Source organism: Myotis brandtii, unplaced genomic scaffold (assembly GCF_000412655.1).
Source record: "Myotis brandtii unplaced genomic scaffold, ASM41265v1 scaffold298, whole genome shotgun sequence".
Classification (NCBI taxonomy): domain Eukaryota; kingdom Metazoa; phylum Chordata; class Mammalia; order Chiroptera; family Vespertilionidae; genus Myotis; species Myotis brandtii.
In genome coordinates this window covers 216,261-237,245 of record NW_005361391.1, presented here as the reverse complement: position 1 = coordinate 237,245, position 20,985 = coordinate 216,261, and the positions used below count along the sequence as shown (strand labels likewise).

At 42.3% G+C, this 20,985-nt stretch overlaps 1 protein-coding gene across 2 annotated transcripts in view; it reads right to left on the bottom strand.

The window, feature by feature from the left end:
* Positions 1–4,631: 4,631 nt before the first annotated feature.
* Positions 4,632–20,985, bottom strand: part of MYLK4 (myosin light chain kinase family, member 4) — a 114,116-nt gene continuing 97,762 nt past the window's right edge. For both annotated transcript variants that reach the window (XM_005869531.2, XM_014542310.1), the window contains 6 exons: positions 18,750–18,820; positions 17,417–17,545; positions 16,760–16,912; positions 13,840–13,918; positions 10,967–11,036; positions 4,632–8,578 (listed from right to left, as the gene is read on the bottom strand). In XM_005869531.2, coding sequence (XP_005869593.1) covers positions 10,992–11,036; positions 13,840–13,918; positions 16,760–16,912; positions 17,417–17,545; positions 18,750–18,820 — 477 coding nt within the window. In that variant the 3' untranslated portion in view covers positions 4,632–8,578; positions 10,967–10,991. The remainder of the gene's footprint in view (positions 8,579–10,966; positions 11,037–13,839; positions 13,919–16,759; positions 16,913–17,416; positions 17,546–18,749; positions 18,821–20,985) is intronic.

Here is a 20,985-nt window from a genome sequence, read left to right as displayed (position 1 = left end):
GGGGATGAGAAGAGATAAACCAAAAACTGTATATACTTATATGCATAGCACATGGACATGGGCAATAGGGTAGTGAAGACCTGGGGGTGGTGCGTAGGGGCTGTGGGAAAATAGAAGATATCTGTAATACTATCAACAATAAAAATATGTTTAAAAAAGAGAAATAACAGCAAAAATAGTCTGAACCTTTTATTAGTTCCTGAATGGTCTAAAAGTATTAAATTCAAAATTTTAGCAACTGTGGTGTTGCTAAAAGAGACCCACATGTGACCTACTTTGGTCAGAGACGCTATATGATGATTCTGCTGAGGCCTAGGAAATAACTTCTGTATCTTTAGAGTCAGGACATTGGTGAAAATGTTGTGAATGATGTTGAAAAGTAAGGTAAACCATGCTAATACATGAGGATCTTAAACATGACACTATGGAGCTTAAGGGTATTTTTAGGTTAAAGGTCTAAACTTGAAACATTAAAGTGTTATTAGATTTGTGTTTTAGAAGATAAAATTATCATCAATATGAAGGATTAAAGGAGAAAGAGACTGAAGTCCAAGACACCAATCATGAAATCCAGGAGAATCTGTGAAGAATGAAGTGTGTAACAGCTAGTACTCACCAGCCTAAAGCTGGGGATGAGGGATGGAGAGGTACAAAGCAGATGGTTATCTAAGAAGCCTGTTTGCTCATTACTAGTTCAACCCTCCACAGAAAGTTACAGGATCCTAGTTTTAAAAAGAATGTGAACACAGAAGGGCCATCCCTCTGGAAGAAATGAGTGTGGCCCTAGAGTCCCCTAGAGCAGCAAGATTCTTTGCTGTTCTATACCTGCTTTAGGGACTTGCTTAATCTGACTGTGAAGAGGGACTGAAACATTCTTATTTAATAGTCTTGTGATGATTCATAAGCATTAGCTAACTCTACAATGCAGAGATGTCACTAAAGAGAACAGGCAGCAATTTGGGAATTCAGACAGACCTGATGTCACTATGAGATGTGTATTTTGGAGCAGACAATTCTCATGGAAGAGAGGGACAAGGAGGAGGATCTGTAGCCGTTCCTGTATGTTCCTCAACCAGCTCAATGAGGGGTCAAGTGCAGAAGCTGAAAGAGATTGTTTTAAGAAGAATGGTGTGAGATGCTGGGGCTGACCGTGTGAGTTTGTTTGTGATTTACTTTAAACTATTCTGGCACAGGAGTTAGTAAACATTTGAGGGATATTAATCTAATCAAGAACATATACTCCATGGTTCGTGTAGCTTTTAAAATTAGCATAAGGAGGCTAGTTTGTTCAATTTCTTCTATCCTTATGTCTATTTAAAACCAGAAGAATTTGAAATTGGCAAAATAGATACTAGAAAATGATCTTTTAAGCTGGTGAAATAAGTAGTGTGTACAGTATATGGATTGGCTGGAAATGTTGTACAGACATTTCCACTTATAAATAAAGAATGAGAATCCTATATAATAAAAAGCTAAGATGCAAATCGACGGAACAGTGGAATGACCAGTCGCTATGATGTGCACTGACCACCAGGGGGCAGATAGTCAATGCAGGAGCTGCCCCCTGGTGGTCAGTGCACTCCCACAGGAGGGAGCACTGCTCAGCCAGAAGCCAGGGAGAGCAGGCCTAAGCCATCAGTCAGACATCCCCCGAGGGCTCCTGAACTGCGAAAGGGCACAGGCCAGGCTGAGGGACCCTCCACACACACCCAAGTGCACAATTTTCATGCACCAGGCCTCAAGTATAATATAATAATAGAATGGTAATAATAATGCAATAATTCTTACATAACAGTATAAGAATTCAGTAAGCCCAGGAGCCTATATGCTTGGGAGTGGCCCCTAATCCTGAGAATTCCACTTGGTTCTGGGTTCAGCCTCTTACAGAGGATGCTGTAACCCCATCCAACTACACAGTTACCTGGATTGTGCACATTTGCCTTGAGTGACCTTTCATGCAGAGGGCCCAAAAGGCCAGACAAATGAGGCTCCACTGGGGTAACCCCATCCAACTACACAGTTACCTGGATTGTGCAGGTAACTGTGTATTGTCACATTTGCCTTGAGTGACCTTTCATGCAGAGGGCCTAAAAGGCCAGACAAATGAGGCTCCACTGGACTCACACAACCATTTGTATAACTGTGCCTGTACCTGCTACCCATCAATCAGCCTGAGCATGGCTGAATTGCATTGTACCAAAACCCATCTAGTCATGAAGTTATGGGAGGAGACTGTTGCTTCACTTCTCTCTACCTATTGGAAACTGGTAATAGTTCATGAGGAGATCTTCATGGTTGTGATTAGCATGAGGAGTGAGTTGACAGGGCAGTGAGCATTCTCTGCACTTCTGTGTGGCCATGTGACTGTGCACATAGTGTCGGTGTGATGGGGACTCCAGGAAACACCACATGGCTGGTACTGAGAGGGCTGGCCTCTGGGGGATGCTGGGAGGCAGTGCCCTTGGCTGGGTCAGCTGCTGTGGGGGTGCGCTAGAGTAGCAGCAGTTGGTATCCTGCCAAAGAGGTCACTCTAGTCATTCTCCCTGCCACACTGGCTTCTGAGCTTGTGTAAGATTATTTTGGACATCTCTAGAAATAACAGGGTGAGCTATGAGGGGCTCAAAGGCCCTCAGCTATGTAGCTGAGGTCCTGAGCCAGCTCAATACAGATCATTCCCCTTGTACCCAAAGCAGTGTCTGGGAACATAGGTTACAAGCTCCTAGCGGAGTCCTGTGTGAGGAGTGATAGAAACAAGTTACTGAGGGAGGAGCATCGAGAAGCACATATCTTCCTAATGGGTCTGGGTCCTGAGCCAGGGTTGGTGCCCCTTTCAGAACAGGGAGTGCTCCGAGGAAGTGACAAGGTGGGTTTCAGGGCTCTCCCTTTGTGGGGATGGTGAGGGAGGCCGCCCCACTCCACTCTACCCCAGGAGAAGGCCTGAGAGGAAGATGACGGATTCTTATCTCCCAGGCCCAGGCCCTGAAGCTCTAGTCTTGAGAATCTGGGAAAGGGTGGATCTGTCCATTGGGATCTACCTGGTGCCAACATTGGAGGGTAAAGGAAAACGAATTCTCTTCTCATAACATTTCTGACACCAAATGGGTGGGTGGTTTTCTCCCATTAAACAATGTTGACACTAACCTCTTGGAGTTAGCACAGACCCCACAGGTTAAGGGCTCAGTCCTACAAGACTGCCCCATTTTAGACATCAATCACAAATGGTGGGTGCCCAGGTTGTCCACACTCTGTCTGATTTGACTATAAATCCAGGCTTCCTTACAGCCCCCTCCTAAGGCTCAATCATTTGCTATAATGACTCATAGAACCCAGGGGAAAACTTTACTATCACCAGTTTATTATAAAGGATGTAATAAAGAACACAAATGACCAGCCAGATGAAAAGGTACATAGGTGAGGTTCTGGGAGGGGCCTGAACACAGGTGCTCTGTCCCCGTGGAGTCTGGGGTGAGCCACTCTCCAGCATGTGGAGGTGTCCTGGTCACAAACCCAGAAACTCCCCAAACCCTTTTGCATAGGCTTTTCATAACAGTTCCGTTACATAGGCATGATTGATAAAATCATTGACCATAAGTGATTAACTCAATCCCCAGCTCCGTTCCCCTCCCTAAAGGTGGAGGGTGAAGTTGAAAGCTTCAACCCACTAAACACATGGCTGGTTCCTCTGGCAACCAGCCCCACTCTCTGAGAATCACCTTGGTTGGGGAAACTCAGGTATGATTGAAAGGGGCTGATCATGAACAACAACAGATGTTCCTCTCTCCTCTACCACTTAGGAAATTACAAGGGATTTAGGAGTTCTGTGCCAGGAACCAGGAACAAAGACCAAATGTATAGTTCTTATTATATCACAGTATCCCAGAGCATCAGTAAGGTTTCCTCGATTTGGGGAAGAAGTCACAATGCCTGCTTCACCTGGGGGTTTAAGTGGGAAAAGACTGGGGTTCAAAAGAGAGGGACAGGATTGTTTTGCATGAGAACATGAAGGACCCCTTCTGCCTGCAATTGAGACCATGGAAATTTCAGTGGGACTGTCTCACCAGGTGGGGGTGAGGAACTTTGCTGACACTGAGTCAGTCACTGCTGGGCTGAAATGTGAATGTTCTCATGGACTCACACATCATCTTCAGATAGGTATGTGGGCCTTGGAACTGACCAGTCAAAGCAGCGCTTCCAACCAGGAGCAACGTAGCCGCCAATGACTGCTGGTCAGTCACTTCACACTGGAGGTTTTAGTGGTAGATTTGCTGAAGCAAATACTTTGTGGGGTCTGAGAAATATTCACTAAGGTACATTATTAAAGAGGTTGAACTGATAACTGCCTTAATAATTTATTAGACACTGCTCTGACACTATACACTTTATATCTCAGAAAGTAGGTTTTTTATGAATAGCAAAAAAAAAAACCCTAAACTTGTGTTGGTACATTGTGTTCAAATAGAGAGGTTGTTTTCCTGTGTGGAACCAGCCCATGTTCCTGCGATGGTCCTAGAGTTCCTGTGAGTATGACATTGTTCTCTTAATGGCACTGGCTTTAATATGTCAGAATTTGTCATAAAGGAGAGAGTTTGTATTGCATTTGCCAAGACCACTTATTTGAATAATTGAGCTCATTAACGAAAGGACAAATAAGGTCCATGTTTATTCTTCAATATAAGACATACTCCATGACTGTTATACATTTTATAAGACAATGAAATAGAGCTGAATGAAATGATATTCAGAAATAAAAATACACATGATATACACAATCACCACATTATGAATCCATTTTTATTTGTTATCTACACAGGTGCACCTCAGGACTCACTGACATATACCAGCGAAGTCAACTACAAACACATGTAGGTCAGCATATGAACACTCAGGTATCTGATGTTTCCTGCTCTTCTGAATAAGTAGTAGTTGAGTTATAGCCTTCATGGAAGGTGAAACTACTTATATAAAAATTTCTTGTAAAAAACACTACCCAACTAAAATGGAGCTAGAAGCAATATCTAGAACTTCTGAGATATGAGAAGTTCTATGAGAAACTGCAGACTCATACTATGTAAGAAAGTAATATTAATGTAGGCATTGAACATCTAGTAAGCGCAGCAGCAAGTTTTCTTTAGGACAGAAAGTAAGTTTCCTTGGGAAATATAATTTTTTTTATCCTAAAAGGGCTTTTAAGGAAGCATGATGATGTATGAGAAGAAGGACTTTGACTCTAAATTAAGAAAAAAAAAAGAAAGAAGTAAAAAAATAAAAAAGAGCAAACACAAGGCTGGGAGCATGGTGGCTAGGGAGAAGTGAGGCATGTGGTGATGCACCTAAACCTGGATTGCCAGAGAACAGAGAGGTGGACTGAGTCTACAGACCAGGTCTCCCCATCATTACACTTTCACAAATGAATTTTCCAAATGAAGCTCCCTCACCTGGCCCACAGCCAACTGAATAAGCATGTGGATGCATGCTGGCCCTCCTTGCCTAATCGCTGTGGTAGGGTAGTGGGGCAGGCGGGATAAGAAAAGAATGAAATATAGAACAAGACCCTCATTTTTCTAATATCAAATCCATATTTTTATTCTAAAACAAGAAAAAATTGCTATATTTATTGATTTTTATAAAAATGGTGAAAAGATAAGTATTCACACATCTTTCAAAACACGCTCACATCAAAGTATGTGGTGACAATGGCAGCATGCCTAGTTACATCTTTGAGGAAAGAAAGCAAAATAATATTGTTAGACAAAAAATAAACAACTAAAAAGAAACCTATGGTACTTGACAAACATGAGAATTATCCTATTTTAACCTAGAAATCTATTCCCCAGGTTAGTTCAGGTGAGAATCCATTTCAGGGATTTTTGTGCTACAAACTGGAGCATGAGCCTGTTCTCCCTGATTTTCAAATAGCAACAGGTTCTGCGTAAGTGATGGTATCTTATAAATTACAAATGTGGACATGCTTTTTCCTTAACAGTTTGTGAGGTTTATTTCTCTCCAGGCAGTGGGAAGGGCCACATCAGTGCTTAATTTCCTCCATTTACTAAGGAATGGCAACTGCCTAATTCAAGTGAGCGAAGCCATATCACGTCATTAAGAGGGTGGAGAAGAAATACAGGCTCTCGAGTCCTAATGACTTCTTGGAAAAATCTATCACAATAGCCGCAGTCTAGCCAGACTTAGCTTCCATGGGTCATGCTGGTTGACTCCTTCGCTGTACAAAGCCTCCTTTCCAATCTGCAATCTGCCCATCAGGGCTCTGGCTGGAAAGCCTCACAGGGTGCGGAGGAAGGCAGCAGGCTGAGCAGGGGGCTGAAATGCTCCCCTTCACGTAACTCTAGACTGTGATCATCAACTCTACCATGCAAACCGCCCTCAGCTCTCCTGTGAAAGGTGCCCTGCTGGCATGGGGAGGCCTCCTCATGCAAATGTAGAAATTTAATTACAAATTCAAAGGAGATCCAGTTTCAAAGTAGAGTCTCCTCTCTAAACCTTTTCTGGAAAAAAATCACACCCACTAAGTGCAGGGTCATCAGTGGATTAATTTTGCAAAGAAATTTGGCCTAAGAGCTCTCTTCCATGTGTGGTAGGGCCTGGGGAAAGTTTATCAGCCAACGCGAGGCAGGGAGCGGGACGCAAACTGTGCATCACGCAGAAGACCTGGTAGAGAGAGCACACCACAGGACAGAAAAGCCTTCCACGCGGGCTTTCAAATCAGACCCTTGTGTCTTATTTAGCATTTGAGTAAAGGCCAGCGCTCTGTGGTCTGAGTATTAATGCGTGCACTGGCTTGTATTTTTCCAGACTCTATGAATACCATCAGCTAAAGATAGCACAGCAATATAACACTTCAGTCATGGGGCTTTTTTTTCTAAGGAAACTAAATTAAACATTTTAAGCATAGTCACATAACAGGAACCGGAGAAGCCAACCTTGGGTAAATGCATGGGCCAAAGGAAAGGAGAAATGCAGCATGGTGTAGGAGCCATGGGTAGGGAAGGTCCATGTTCCAGCACAACCACTAAATTATCATGTGGCCTTAACTAAATTAAACATTTTCTTCTTTCTCTACTTCCTCGTTACCTTCCATGTGAAAATAAGGGCATTGTTCAAATAGTGGTTCTTGGCATGCTATACGGATTCACTGGGTGGATATGAGAAATAATGGCGAAAAGCCAATGCAGGTTAAAACTGCCCTCAGTGATGCGGCCACCAAGTTATTCTTAGTTCATTCCATTGCTTTTGCGACAGCAAGAGCCTAGAACAATTTACAGCCAACAGTAAAGACATTATCCTAGCGGATCTCAGCAGAGCAGATATGTGGACATGGGAAGTGAGGAAAGTGTTAAGAAGCTGATGGTGAGCTTGGTGGTAGGTGTGTAACTGGAGTTAGTGTGGCTCCACATGGCCTCTTCTTCTTGATGAAACGGCGCCAGCTCATTCCTGAGAGGCCCTGTGCCTTTCTGTGCCGAAGGCAGTTGGGCTCATGTCCCTTACTCCACATCCATGATGAAATGCTGCAGGAGCTCAGAAACAAGAATGATCCACAGGAAATCATTCTCGTGTCCAAAAAATGAGCACTTTTGACTTCTGGATGCTCTTTCTTCTCAACCACTGAGCCTTGTGAGACTCCGCGTAGGTGAGATCATGAAGCTTTGAAAGTGTTTGTGTTACTTGAATACCGTTTCCCAGTCTCTTCAACATTGCAAAGCACAGCACTGTTCTCCCACAGGCTGCCCAAGACCTATCTTTCCTTGTTGACAAGTGCAGCACGAGAAGAGCTCTCATCACTGTTGACATCATTCCAAAGGTTTGTAAAAACCACCCGTAAACAGATGTCTCCTTCACTACCTCTCAAAACAGGCGGGCTGCATGCAGATGAATCTTCAATCAGAGGAAAGCGGGCAATGCACTAGGAAACTGTGTGTCATTCATTTGAAATAGAATCAGCTACTTGGGAGAACCTGATGCAGTTGGGGGGAAATGCAGAATAAACGGAAGATAGGAAGTCTGAGGCCTCGTGCCTCAGGATTCAAAGAAAGCTTATGTTCAAGAAAGCAAACTATTTATCAATTGCATTCACCTGATTTCAGAACAAAACAAAATAATAAGAAATTAAGTGTTCAAGGGCTCAACAGACTTTGCATTTTTTCTGGCCTTATGATCACCCCTTTGAAAGGCATCACTTAATAACTGGAAGCAGTTTTCTTCCTCTAAATTCATCCTCCAGGTTTTAAAAGAAATCTCTGGTATGATAGTCAATAAACTGAGAAGTAGCAGACATAATGCATTTAGTCCATGACTAAAATCAAGAAATAAACATAAAAAACTCAAGATAGCAGGGAAGTAGCTTCCCAAGTGTGCACTACCATAGGGTATGGGGAAGCGAGAGAAGGGGTGTGAGGCTTGCCTGTGCCCCAGGGACCAGAGCGCTGGGAGGCCCCCTGGAGGCTCTGAGTTCAAGTGCGGTGGCCCCCACATCCCCAAGGCCGCCAGTCATCATAGGGGTCAAGGTATCAGAACTGCTGATTTTTCAAAAAATCTCAAAGCAGCAGCAACCCCAGCGGTTTTCCTGCAAAGCAAACAAAATATGACTCTTGTTAATTCAACAGAGCTTTTAAAATTGTAATTAGTTGGTTGTGCCCTTAGGAAAACCACACACGATTTTTTATAATGTAGTATGTGTGTATGTGAGAGAAAAAAAAGAAACCCTTTGAAGGAGTCCAAATGCTTACCAGAGTGGGGTTGGGTTTTTTTCAGTTTATGCAAGATGTTTCAGTACTATTTGCCATATCGAAGGACAAGGCCTCTTTGTTCCCTCAGAAGCACAGCCAGCTCCCGAGGCTCTTGCCACCATCCACTCTATCACCTCGATCCGGCATCAAAGTGAGACTGCGGGTCTCGAGTGGGGAGACCTCCACTCACTCTAGGCCCGTGTCTGACCTGGCCCACACACCATTTGCTGCCCTACATCATTCCTATAGACCTGGGGTGTCCCAAATTTATGTCTCACGGCTCCAAAGAATGCAGTGGGAACAGTGAAATACCGCTGTTTCTAGAGAGATTTTTAGGGTGTTTCCTCAATGCATCAAAAAACCTCTAACAAATTGCAGGAGATTTATATGCCACAATTTACGTTGTGGATTATGCCTTATTCATAGGGCCTGGAAGTCATACTTTTTCCGCAGAAATAATCTCTAACCACCAGATTTCTAAAATCAATATTATCTCAAAGTTGGTTTTACTCATAATAGTTCTTGCCAAAAACCCCATCTTAGCCTAGCAGGAAATATTGTGAAGAATGAGCTATTTTTTAAAAAACATGAGGCTGCTCCCAGAGTTCATATCTTAAGCTTACATTTTAATATGAAAACAAAAAGTGAAAAAATAAACTCGGAAGTGGCCACATTGTGTGGACCTGAAACACCCGTCCTGCACCTGCGAGGGCCAAGGTGACCTCTGTGGCTAGACAGAGCTGGGGGACCCAGGAAGGGATGGTGGATGGCCCAAGAGACTGTCAGGAAGCAGACAGGACCAACTTCAGAGAGAGGGCTCCTCGAGCTGTTCCAGCAAAAAGGGTCCTACATAACTGCAACAGTGTGACCGGCTCAGGGCTTTAGTCTTTGTCCCTGTGACAGGTCACAGATTTCAGGATAAGTAGTAGACTCCTAAGTAAGTGACCTTTACACCAAAGGCCAAAGGCATTTCTAATATTGGTTTGTGACTTTTATTATGACGTATTGATTTATTTCTACCCAGTCTTACTCTATAAAAGATTCAAGGCAGCTTACAAGAATATACACAGTCCAATAGACAAAAACCTCAAGACCAGAATAAATACAAATCCGAATAAAAGATTAAGAGCCAATGGGCTTTTTTGAACTGGAGCAGTTGCCAGGGGCCTGGGAGGAGCTGAGCAGGCCCTGGACCACTTAGGAGCTTGTGAGGTGCTGGGTCCCAAAGCTCTAGGGCATCTGCCAGGCTGGCCTCGGTCGCCACTGAATTCCCAACCGCAGGCCAATCTGGAGCGCTTGCCACCTCCTGCACACCCCGTGATTTGTTAATTGCTGGAAATCCCAAGGACAGGACAGCCACATTTGTTTACAGGATAAGAGATTAATACCAGAAGGCAGCAACAATGCAGGTTCACAAATTTTAAGTCCTACATAGTTATTAAAATTGAGCTGCAAAAAGGCCTTGGACTTATTGCCCTAGATTAGCGAGCTGACTTATCCCCCAACAAGAACATAAATATTGGAGTTTCTATGAGCCTTCTGTAATATAAGTACACTTTCTTGGGCTTCTCCTTTAGGGCATAAATTGGGCTAGCTTACTGATATAATAGTAGATATCCATGTGTAAAACTATCTCTTAAGAATTCCAACAAAATTTTAAGCAGGGTAGAGTCCTTGGGGTCCAAGATTGGGTGAAGACCAGGAGGCAGCTTCGGAGAGAAAAACAATGTGGGTTTTAGATTCAGAGACCCTAAGAGGATGGCATTCTACTACTGACCAGCAGTATGGCTTTGGGTGAGTTACTGAGTCTTTGAGTCTCTCTAAGGCTTGGTTTACCTGTCTATGCAAAAGAATATATTACTTCCTCTGATCTAACACAGCTGTTGTAAGGACCACCAGAGGCAGTTTCTATTCCATTATGGGCACCTGTTGAGCACTTACTATGTGCCAGGCACTGGTCTCGAGATGTTGTTTGGAATATCTCAGTGGAGCCACTGAGAAGCTTAGGAAGTAAGACTATCCCCAACTCACAAACCAGTAAACTGAGGTTTCTCAGATAGAAAATGGCAGTCAGGGTGCAAATACTGCAATCTTTGTCCCCCACCCCATCTCAACCAAAACACCCCTCTGCTTCCCACATAATGCAACAAACACTGGATTTCTCCTAAGGACTGCAGACAGCTCTTCAGGAAAAGGACTGCACACAGCTCAGCACCGAGACCAACCTTTCAAATGGGCCTCTTCTGAAGACTATTGGGTCACAAGGTCCTGAGCGTCAGAGCAGCAATTCTTCTCCTAGGAAAACCAAAAGACATTTGAGGAAGGATAAGAACTTTTTGCATCAGTTCCTGACTTATGTAAACACTTGAGTCAATTATTTTCTACTGAGTAGAAAGTTCTTGAAACCTTGTTGCTAATGATCCTCTGACAGATACGATGAGTCCAGCTCAGACGCAACCCCACTCTGCCCTGGAGCTCCTGTCATCACTACCCGCCCTTCGAATCAGGGACAAAGAGCTCAGCATCTAACAACACCTGAGTTTCACATGTGTGTGTGTGCTGTCAAAACCTCCTTGGACACATTCACTTGGACAAAGCATGAGAGTCAGGACTGAGACTTGGGTTGCAGTGACAACAAAGACGCGCTGGACACAGAAACTGCTTCGTCCAAAAGTTTTCAAATCCAGCGGACAAGAGTTAAGTGCTACAAGAGAGGCTCAGGAAGACAGAGAAAGCACCTCCAATTGGGGGTTGAGAAGAGCCATCTTAAAGGAGGTGGCATTTAAAATAGGCCTTAGACAATCGCCATGATTTGAGCTGATCTAGAGTGAGGAGTGGAGACAAGACTGGACCCGAGGTCGGGCGTTTTGGAACAGGCCTGGACTGTTGGCTGTACCTGCTGTGCACAATGGGGAGCACTTGAAGACTGTTTGATCAGAGTTGTAATTAAAGAAATCATGATTGGTGAATTAGCGAAGAGAGCCAATGGAGGTTGAATATAGGCTCATGGGTTATTTTATTAGCTCGGTGAATTGGAAGAAGAGCATGTGCTAAGGGAGTAGTGCTGGGACTGGGAAGGAAGGTAGAAGGCACTTGGAGAAAAGGAAACAGGTCACATTTTGAAATTCAGTTTTCCTTCCTTCAGCTCCAAAGCATTTACTGTCTGTAGTAGGTGTTGGTTGAGTTCTAATAGACTTGTAGTTTGGGAATGCTTTGATCCTCCCCACAGAGAGCTGTGTCTGATGCAGGATGGGTTATATATGGATGGTTGGGTCATAAGGAAAGCTTACGCTGTCTCTTCAGCTTCCTCATCCACACACTGAGGAGAACAGTGCCTGTTCCAGAGGATTGGTGTGAGGATTAAATGAGTTAATATTTGTATAGCAGTTAGAACATTGCCAGGAACAATGTCATATAACTATAATTTTTATGATAATGAACTAGCTTTATCCAATGGAATTTTTTTAATTCTCACCATTCTTGAAATATCTATCCACCTTAGGTACCAGCAGATAGAATAACAAAAAGGTGATTTTGTTGCTGTTACATCATTTAAAAAATATTTTTAAATACTTTCCAAACTGTATAATGTCATTAATTATCTGCTGTGGTTTCCATATTGTCCTACCACGTCAAAGTGTATTTAGACACCAATAAGCTTGGATAAAAATACATTGGTGGAAAATTGGCCCAAAATAGGTTGGTAACCCTAATAAGCAGTTTATGTAGTCTGAGTAAGGTACCGAATAGGTAATATGTCTATTTTTACTTGCCATCAGTACCAATTATCAAGGAAAGGTATATTCAGACACAAATAAAATTGAGTACTGATGCTGAATTTAGAAGCAAAGCTAATTTCAATAAAAACTGAACGTGGAAAAAATGAGTACCTGAAGCATAGTCATTCCAAGGTTTGCTGGTCAGTGGAAAAGCTCCATTCCGCACCCCAGGGAGGGGGGAGGACAAGGAGCAGAGATCGGGGAAGTGAAAGTGTGTCAGACTCATGCTACCCAGGGGCCAGATGCTCGCGTCACACCTACCCTCAGTGAGCCCGAAGACTTAGACTGCTGATTGCTCTGAATGTATCTTGTTCAGTTGAACATTCTAAATGTTTAGTAAAGTTATTTAAATGCTACACATCTGCTCCCATGTCATTTGCATAATCCACAGTGACTTGAATGGAGATAGTCTCGAGGAGGCTATCATGGTCATTCAGGTGAGGGTTGACCTGGACCAGAATAACCATGCGGATGGAGAGGAGACAGATTCCAGAAGTAACTAAGGGAAATAATGTGCAGAACTTGGGGATAAATTAAGCATGAAATGAGGGGATTGAGGAAGAAAGAGGGAAAAATGAAGATGTCCTTTAAGGCTATTAAGTGGGGTCACTCTGGGAGGGGTTGGGGGTGAGGTGAGGTGGGGGGAGATGAGTTCAATTTAGGAGAAGATCCAAGTGGAAATGTCAGTACACGCGTGGATTCTGTACCTGAAGTTCAGGAAACAAATCTGAGCTGAAGGGACTGATGGGAGAGTCAGAATATAAATGGTAATTACGCCATGAGAGTAGATAAGGAATTTATTACAAGAAGTTATTGCAGGATGTGGGCTCAATTATTCTCAATAAATCCTTCTGTCATCTTCATTTCGTCTCTGGTAAGAGTGTCCTTCACATATACTTACATTAATATCTGTACCAAGCCGAGTATTATAGTTTTTGGTGCCAAAGAAGACTAAACCAGGTAAGCATTAGAAATTCTGAGTTCTGTTTTAAGGAAACATAACATACATCGATATAGTCTCCCAAACTTTATATGTTCATTTGACCTAGGCTATATGTGTGTATGTGTGTTTGTGTGTTTAAGTATATATGCATAGCATAGTTTATAATAGAAACAAAGATTTAATAATAAATATAACACAATTAACATTTATTTTAAAAACACAAACTGCTCAATAAAAGCATTTTAATCAATTTAACACTAGCATAGACTTGAAGGCTATGAGAAAAGGAATTAAAAAGAACCTCTCTTAAGGCTAAAATGCTTCAAGCATCTGATCATCAACAAACTGAGGCCAAACAAAGAAGAGCCTTAGTTACCTGTGTTTTGAGTCTCAAGTGGAGCTTGTGGTCTGACAACCAAGGATGCTTGAGAGCCTCACTTGCACTTATTCGCCAACTAAAGGGAAATTCAGAAGGTTATTAGTGGGAACACGCCTGATGAGGCCTGCACCTGCCTCTCAAGCTCAGCTCTGGCCACTGCCTTTGGGAGACTGGATGCAGACTGTGAAGTCCCCAGGCCATTCTGACGGCTCTGGAATTGTCAGTGTCATGTAGGTTACTATCTAATTCAACCAGGGTAATAACATGGGTAAGACAAAGCAAGGAAACTTCAAGTTCTTGTTAATAACTGAACATCTACTTTCAAATATAAGTAGACTAGAGGCCCGGTGCATGAATTCATGCATGGGTGGGGTCCAGCCGGCCCACCCTAACTGGGGCAAATCGGGCGAGGCCGGCAGGGGGAGGGGCTGCAGGCAGTTTATAATAGATACAAAAATTATCTTTGTATATTAGGCTTTTATATAGAGAGAGGATATTATATTCCTGATGTACTGTCTGAGCTTCATAAACTGAGCTCTCAGTCAGTTGAAGAATAAACCTATGTCTATTATTGTAAGGACAACATGCTACAATAATTCTTGATGATTGCAAAAGCAATTGATGTATTAAAACTATTTAATTATATGTATTACTAACTTTTTAATTAAAAAGTTTTGAAGAGTTAAGTATAGAAATAGGTGGAAAGTTAATGTAAGTATTGGGAGAGAGTATTTTATATTCTGTGATGGTGATATTTAACGTTGGCCTTAGTTTCATCAAATATTGACATGAATACTTAACTAGTTGTCATTCTGCCCAAACGTGTAACTGCTGCTCCTTCAGTGTTAATGCAACCTGCAGACAAAGAGAGCGGCAGGGCCTGGGGCTGAAGTGCAACAGGCCTGGCTCAGAATCTGCCCTGAGGAGCCCTGACTGCTTCATAGCTCTCAGTGATAACATGATGGTGATAATAGCCACGCACCTCAGGATCTCCATGTGATCAAACCAGAGGACAGGTAAGTGGATACAACAGGTCCTTGAATAATGGCATTTAGTTCAATGTCATTTCCTTATACGTTGATGAGGAAAAAATCAATCAGCTGGGGCCACTGTCTGTGGCATGTGTACTCTGTCCTATCTGCAAGGGTTTCCTCCGGACACTCCGGTTTTCTCCCACAACCCAGAGATGTGCACCTGCATGCATTGGAGTGTCTGCACTGTCCCGTCTGAGCGAATGTGGGGTGTCTACTGTGCCCTGCAATGGAAGGGCATCCTGTCCAGCATGGGTTTCACCTTTGCCCTGAGCCACTTTCAAGCCTGAACTAAAATAAGTAGGGCATGACCTTGTTTTTAATTAATCTTTCTTAATATATTAGCTCACCTTCATTTTTTGGTGTTTTGGGTCATTATTTAGAAGTTTGTTGGTGCTTTTGTGACCAGAAATATGCCATAGGAATTGAACTCTTGTTTGTATCAATTAGCCCACGGTAAAATTGGTTTCGGTATATGTCATTTCACTTAAAGTCAAGTTTCCAAATGTCCAAGTTTCCTATGGACAACATTAAGTGAAAACTCACTAATCTCTAAATAGGTTCTCAGTAAATTCGTATTTCTCATCTATCAAAGATTTGATAGAGTTGATGTTTTCCCTCTATTCACTGCTTGGCATTCAGTGTTACAAATACTGATAATAACATCAGCTTTCCATGAATGTGCCTTTCCATTCAAGATAAAGCTGGTGCCTGTTCATTAGAGACCCCAGCCTGGCCAAGTCCTCCTCCCCTTTATGACTCAGCTCTGGCCCTTGTCAATACGCTCTATCTTTGCATTAGTCACATCGAATTATTTTTTTAATACCTATCTCTTCTATTAGATCATGAGTTACCTAAAGGCAGGGGCTGGGCTTTATACATCTGCCCTCAATGCCCAAGACACATTCCCTGGCAGACTGTAGGTAATTACTTACTTGCTTCAGGAAAAGAGCCTCCTGTGTGGCAGGCACTGTGCCAGACCCTTTCCCATGCTGTGTGTTACCAGCCCCTCCACTGCTCCCTCCCATGTATTGGTTCACAGTCATGCTTATTAATAACTTAAAAGCCAAAAATATAAAGAAACAATAAAGCAAGTATTGTTGGCCCTGAGAATCTTAAAAACTACCTACTGTACTATGTTTTAGATATAAAACCATTTAAAACTGTGATTGCAGGGTAATGGCAATGTCCTTCCCCTGTCCATTGTTCTAAAAAGCCAGCCTACTCTTCTTCACCAACTGAAACTTACACGAATGTTGTTTCAGCATGGCACGAAATAGAAGGCCATGGAGTACATAACAGTTAAGTGACTGGCCTTGGGGGAAGGTAGGCTTGTGTTTGATTATAAATTCTACCACTTACTAGCTGTATGATCTTGGGCAAACTCCTGAGAGTCTTATCCATAAAGCAGTAATGATAATTTCCACCTCATGGAATTGGGTGGGGGTTGAAAGAGATAATGTCCTGGCACAGTCTGGCCCATTGTAGGTTCTCAAATGAAATAATAGTTAAGTGTTCAGCTACAGAGAGCTGTATTCGTGCTTCGTAAATGTGAAAGGCATCATGGAAATAACTCATCCCCAAACCTTCATTTTGAGGGTGAGTCACTGAGGCCCTGCAAGAGCCCTTTAGTGCAAGAGCCTTACTGCAAAAGGCAAAGACGGGAGTTTTTGCAGCTCCACTCAAACCTCATGACCAAAGCAGTCCCATATTTCAGTAAATTGGGTCAAGAGCATCAACTCTTCCTATTTACAACTTGGTGCAGGCATCAGCGACTTCACAAAGGGAATTCAGTAGTTATCCGTCATTAATTCTAATAGTCCTGGTGACATACTGCTACTCTACAGCCCCAACTTCTTCCAGAGCCCTGGATGAACTGGGGTTACCTTTTCTCCTTAATGAGAAGCTTGGAGATGAACTCCTTGGCCTCTTCTGAGATGTTTTGAAATTCTTCCTCCTCTAAGTCCCACCTGCAGGCCAGGATGTTGTTCAGGGTCTCAGCATCATTATCACCCAGGAAGGGGGACAAACCACTAAGTCTACAAGACACAAGGTCCAGAGTGAGTATTTTTTTCAACCGCTTCAAAGCCTTATAAATAGGTTGCTTTTGTGGTTCTATCATTTAAAGATGAAATAAAGCAAACAACCTAATATTTAAACATAATTTAAACATAAAAATATACATTTTTACCTCCCCCAACCCATGATCTGTCACACACACACACACATGGCAAACATGGGGAGTGTCACCTCTCAGGAGTAAGGGTTGTTTTTTAAAATTATTTTTAAGGCATTGGGTGGTGTCCTAAGAGTTGAAATGACCAGTGAAGAAGACATACAGTTACTTTTCAGATGATGTTCAGGGAAGGAATTTACTCCTTTCACCCACAGCATGCAACAGAGCCTAGAAAGTAGTTGACTATGGCATGGTGTTATTTATTTTTAAAATAGCTAAATTAGAGCTTTCATTCAAAATAGCAAAACCTCATAGAATATGCATGATAATTGAGAATAAGTGTCAGGGAGATTGGTGATCTGCTTACAGCATATAGGCGATGACCCCCACGCTCCACATGTCAGTGGGAAAGGAAACAAAATCATAGTTCACGACTTCAGGGGCAAGAAACTCTGGGGTTCCAAAGTTCACCTTCAGCTTCTCTCTGGGTTTGTATCTGAAATTTAGAAGACAAGTGGAGAGATGGAGAGTGGTAATCAAAGATCATGGAAATTGAACAGATGCAGTCTATAAATGAAATGACTTCAGCCATACAACAAATTTAGAATAAATAAACTTTAAAGGAAATCACTTTAAAGTGTCAAAAACTTGTGAAGAAGTTCTAAGAGTTTTAAGTCATAATTCATACAATAAAACCTAAATAATCTAATAATCTAAAACAGTTATGAGAAAAGCCACTCAGAATAATTCGAACATCTGAATTATAGAATATGACCAAATAAAAACTTATATGATTCTTGACACATAGATGGATTGAATAAACCCTTATTAATTAACTAGAAGCCTGTGCACCAATAGGGTCCCTCGGCCTGGCCTGAGGGATGGGGCCAAACTGGCTCTCCGACATCCCCCAAGGGGTCCCGGATTTCGAGAGGACACAGGTCAGACCAAGGGACCCCACCAATACACGGGGCCGGGGAGGGACGCGGGAGGTTGACCAGCCAGGGAGGGACCTCGGGAGGGCTCCATGGCATGTCCAGCCCATCTCACCCAGTCCCGATCGGCCGAACCCCAGCAACAAGCTAACCTACTGGTCGGAGCATCTGCCCCCTGGTTGTCAGTGCACATCATAGTGAGCGGTTGAGCGGCCTTAGCATATCATTAGCATATTGTGCTTTGATTGATTGAACGGATGACTGGACAACTGAACACTTAGCATATTAGGCTTTTATTATATAGGATACATTAAATGCAATAATTTACAACACCTATTTTATATTTATTGTTAATGTGTTGAAGTGCATGTAAATTCTTTGTTCCCTTCAGAACCTTAAATGTGCCAGAACACTTTGCAATCTTGTTTAGACTATGACTTTTTAAAAAGTAAATCTCATTACAGATGGAACAAATATAAAAGACTAAGGCAAACTCTTAAAAATTCTAAATTAATGTTTTCAAATTTAATAACTTCACTGTATTGAGTTTTCATTGTTTATCTTTTTCTTGCATGCACTGTAAAAACTTCTAAAGTTTCAAATCCTGAAGTCAGCAAGGTAAAGCTGAAACATAATTTTTGTTAAGTTAAATCTAAATAAGGGTATGAAACCAAGGGATATATCTATCAGATTTGTCTTTACAAAGAAAGAGCACTCATCGTGCTCCCTAACTCCATTCACACACCTATGTTCAAATAGACGTACCTTCTGGCCAATCCAAAATCAATAATTTTTATTTGTTTAGTATCCCGATTCACACACAGGATATTCTCAGGCTGCCAGGAGAAAGAGACACATTAGCAATGAAAACAACCATCATTCACTCAAATTGTCCTTGAACCACGACTAAAAATACAACGATGCTCAGGAAAAACATAGCAGGCCTTTCACTTTGGGGCTGGCTTGTCTGTGTGGGTATTTTCTCCTTTAATTATGTGGTAGACGAGGTTTTGGGTACCATGCCAAACTTGCATTACCCCGCCTGTTCTCCCCCTGCTCCTGCAGTTTACCATGATGTGTGAGTTCAGGCAGGAGGCCTCCATGAGGGAAGGAAAAAGGGGACTGCTTCAGTACTTTCCAAATGCACTGTGGGGGCTGTCTCAGACCTGACATCTGCCCCCCTAAAATTATGAAGTATGAATTTCCCTTCTTGGAGGAATATTTTACCCAAGGATTTATGAGTTCTAAGAGAAATGGCCTGATTCATTTAAACAGCCACACCGAATATGCAGTAGAATGTGAATGCTCCGACCTCCAGATTTTCCTTTATGTTTTGGTATATGAGAAAGTCGTGTGTCAAAGGAAGGCTTCCCCCATTTCATTCTTCATTCTCTGTATTTACAAAGTTTTGCTGAGTTAGGTCTCAATGCCTAACACCCTTGACTAAGTGTTCCCTTGGAGTTTGACTCTGGGAAGACTTTGCCCTGCTAATCCGACAGTCTTGGGGTGAAGAGGGAGAAACATAGATAGTAGCACTGTAACCGTTTACAGAATGTCTTACACTTATACCTACATTTGTTAGGACAGAAAAGCTTAGGTCAGAGAAATATGAGAGATTTAATTTAAAGTTAAGGTTATCCATAAAAGAGAAAATTTTCAACAAATTGCCTGGATTCTCAAGCTCTAATCCATCTCAACTCTTCCCTGATTGCTGTGGGAAGGAGGCGGGGGCATGAGCTGAGTAATTGAATCCTTAGGATCCCATGTCCCATCCTTTAGGTGGGATCCTGTCTGGGTGAAGAGGAGGTTCAGATGAGGTCAGAAACTCAGAAAACACTTTATGAAATAACATAGTCCATTTGGGTAGGTATAATGTCTTTGGAAGATCTTTTCTAAAATACCTCTAAAACAGATGTTTCTGAGAAAAAAACTATAGAGAAGTGGGTACCATATAAGAACATTTGGTTTTATATTTAAATAACTGATCAATCATGTATAAAGCTATCCAGTTGTCAGACTACTATGACACAAAAAAAAATTGCAGAATGTAAAGAAGCAGTTTCAAGGGCACTTCAAAAGTTATTTTTTTCTAATTATGGAATTAAAGCATATTCATTGAATAAGATTTGTAAATCAGAGAAAAATATAAAGGAGAGCATTCTTATGTCACCTCTAAGCTCCTCTACACATGACAAGCACTCAATATTTTTGGCCCTTTTCCTTCCAAGGAGCTTTCTGAAAGGATGACTGGTCCTTAATGGCCTGTCCAGCTGCTGCCTTTATTAATATCTTTACATACAAGTTATAGCCAAAGTTACTCACTGCCAGTCCTCAGTCAACATTATGGAGCCACATATGGAGTTGTCTGACTTATGATAGGTCGGGTCCTAGTTCCAGTTGCCAATCAAAGCCCTTTAGGGATATCTGCAGAATATCCATACTCATTGAAGTGCTCCATGAAAATACGCATTCTCAAACTCAGTTCATAGCCGAGGGCTTTGCTAATGATTTTTAACCTTTGACTTTGCCATTTTATACCACTTACTCCTGCCCTGTGAATGGGAGAGGCAGAGCACATAAATCAAAACAGTGAGGGAAGACAAGTTGTAGGAGAGAGGCCCATGGGAAACTATTTAAGGAAGTTAAGTGTATTTACTTCTACAACCCCTGATGACTTACCATAGATGGTATGTTACATAGAATACTTTATCTCACTGCCAAGCTGTGTAAACAGGGCAATGAGAAAATGTGCCACACAGAACATACATTTCATGATGCTCAGCCAAAATATCAGAGCTGGTCAATTATTGGCCCTGGGTCTTTCAGTGGTTGTAACTGGGTACAACCTGGGGACTTCATAATGGAAGAGAAATAAAAAGGGAAGGGTCATTGCCTGGACAGTGTTGCTCAGTGGTTGAGCATCAACCTATGAACTAGGAGGTCACAGTTCGATTCCCAGGGAGGGCACATGCATGCAAGAGGCAGCCGATCAATGATTCTC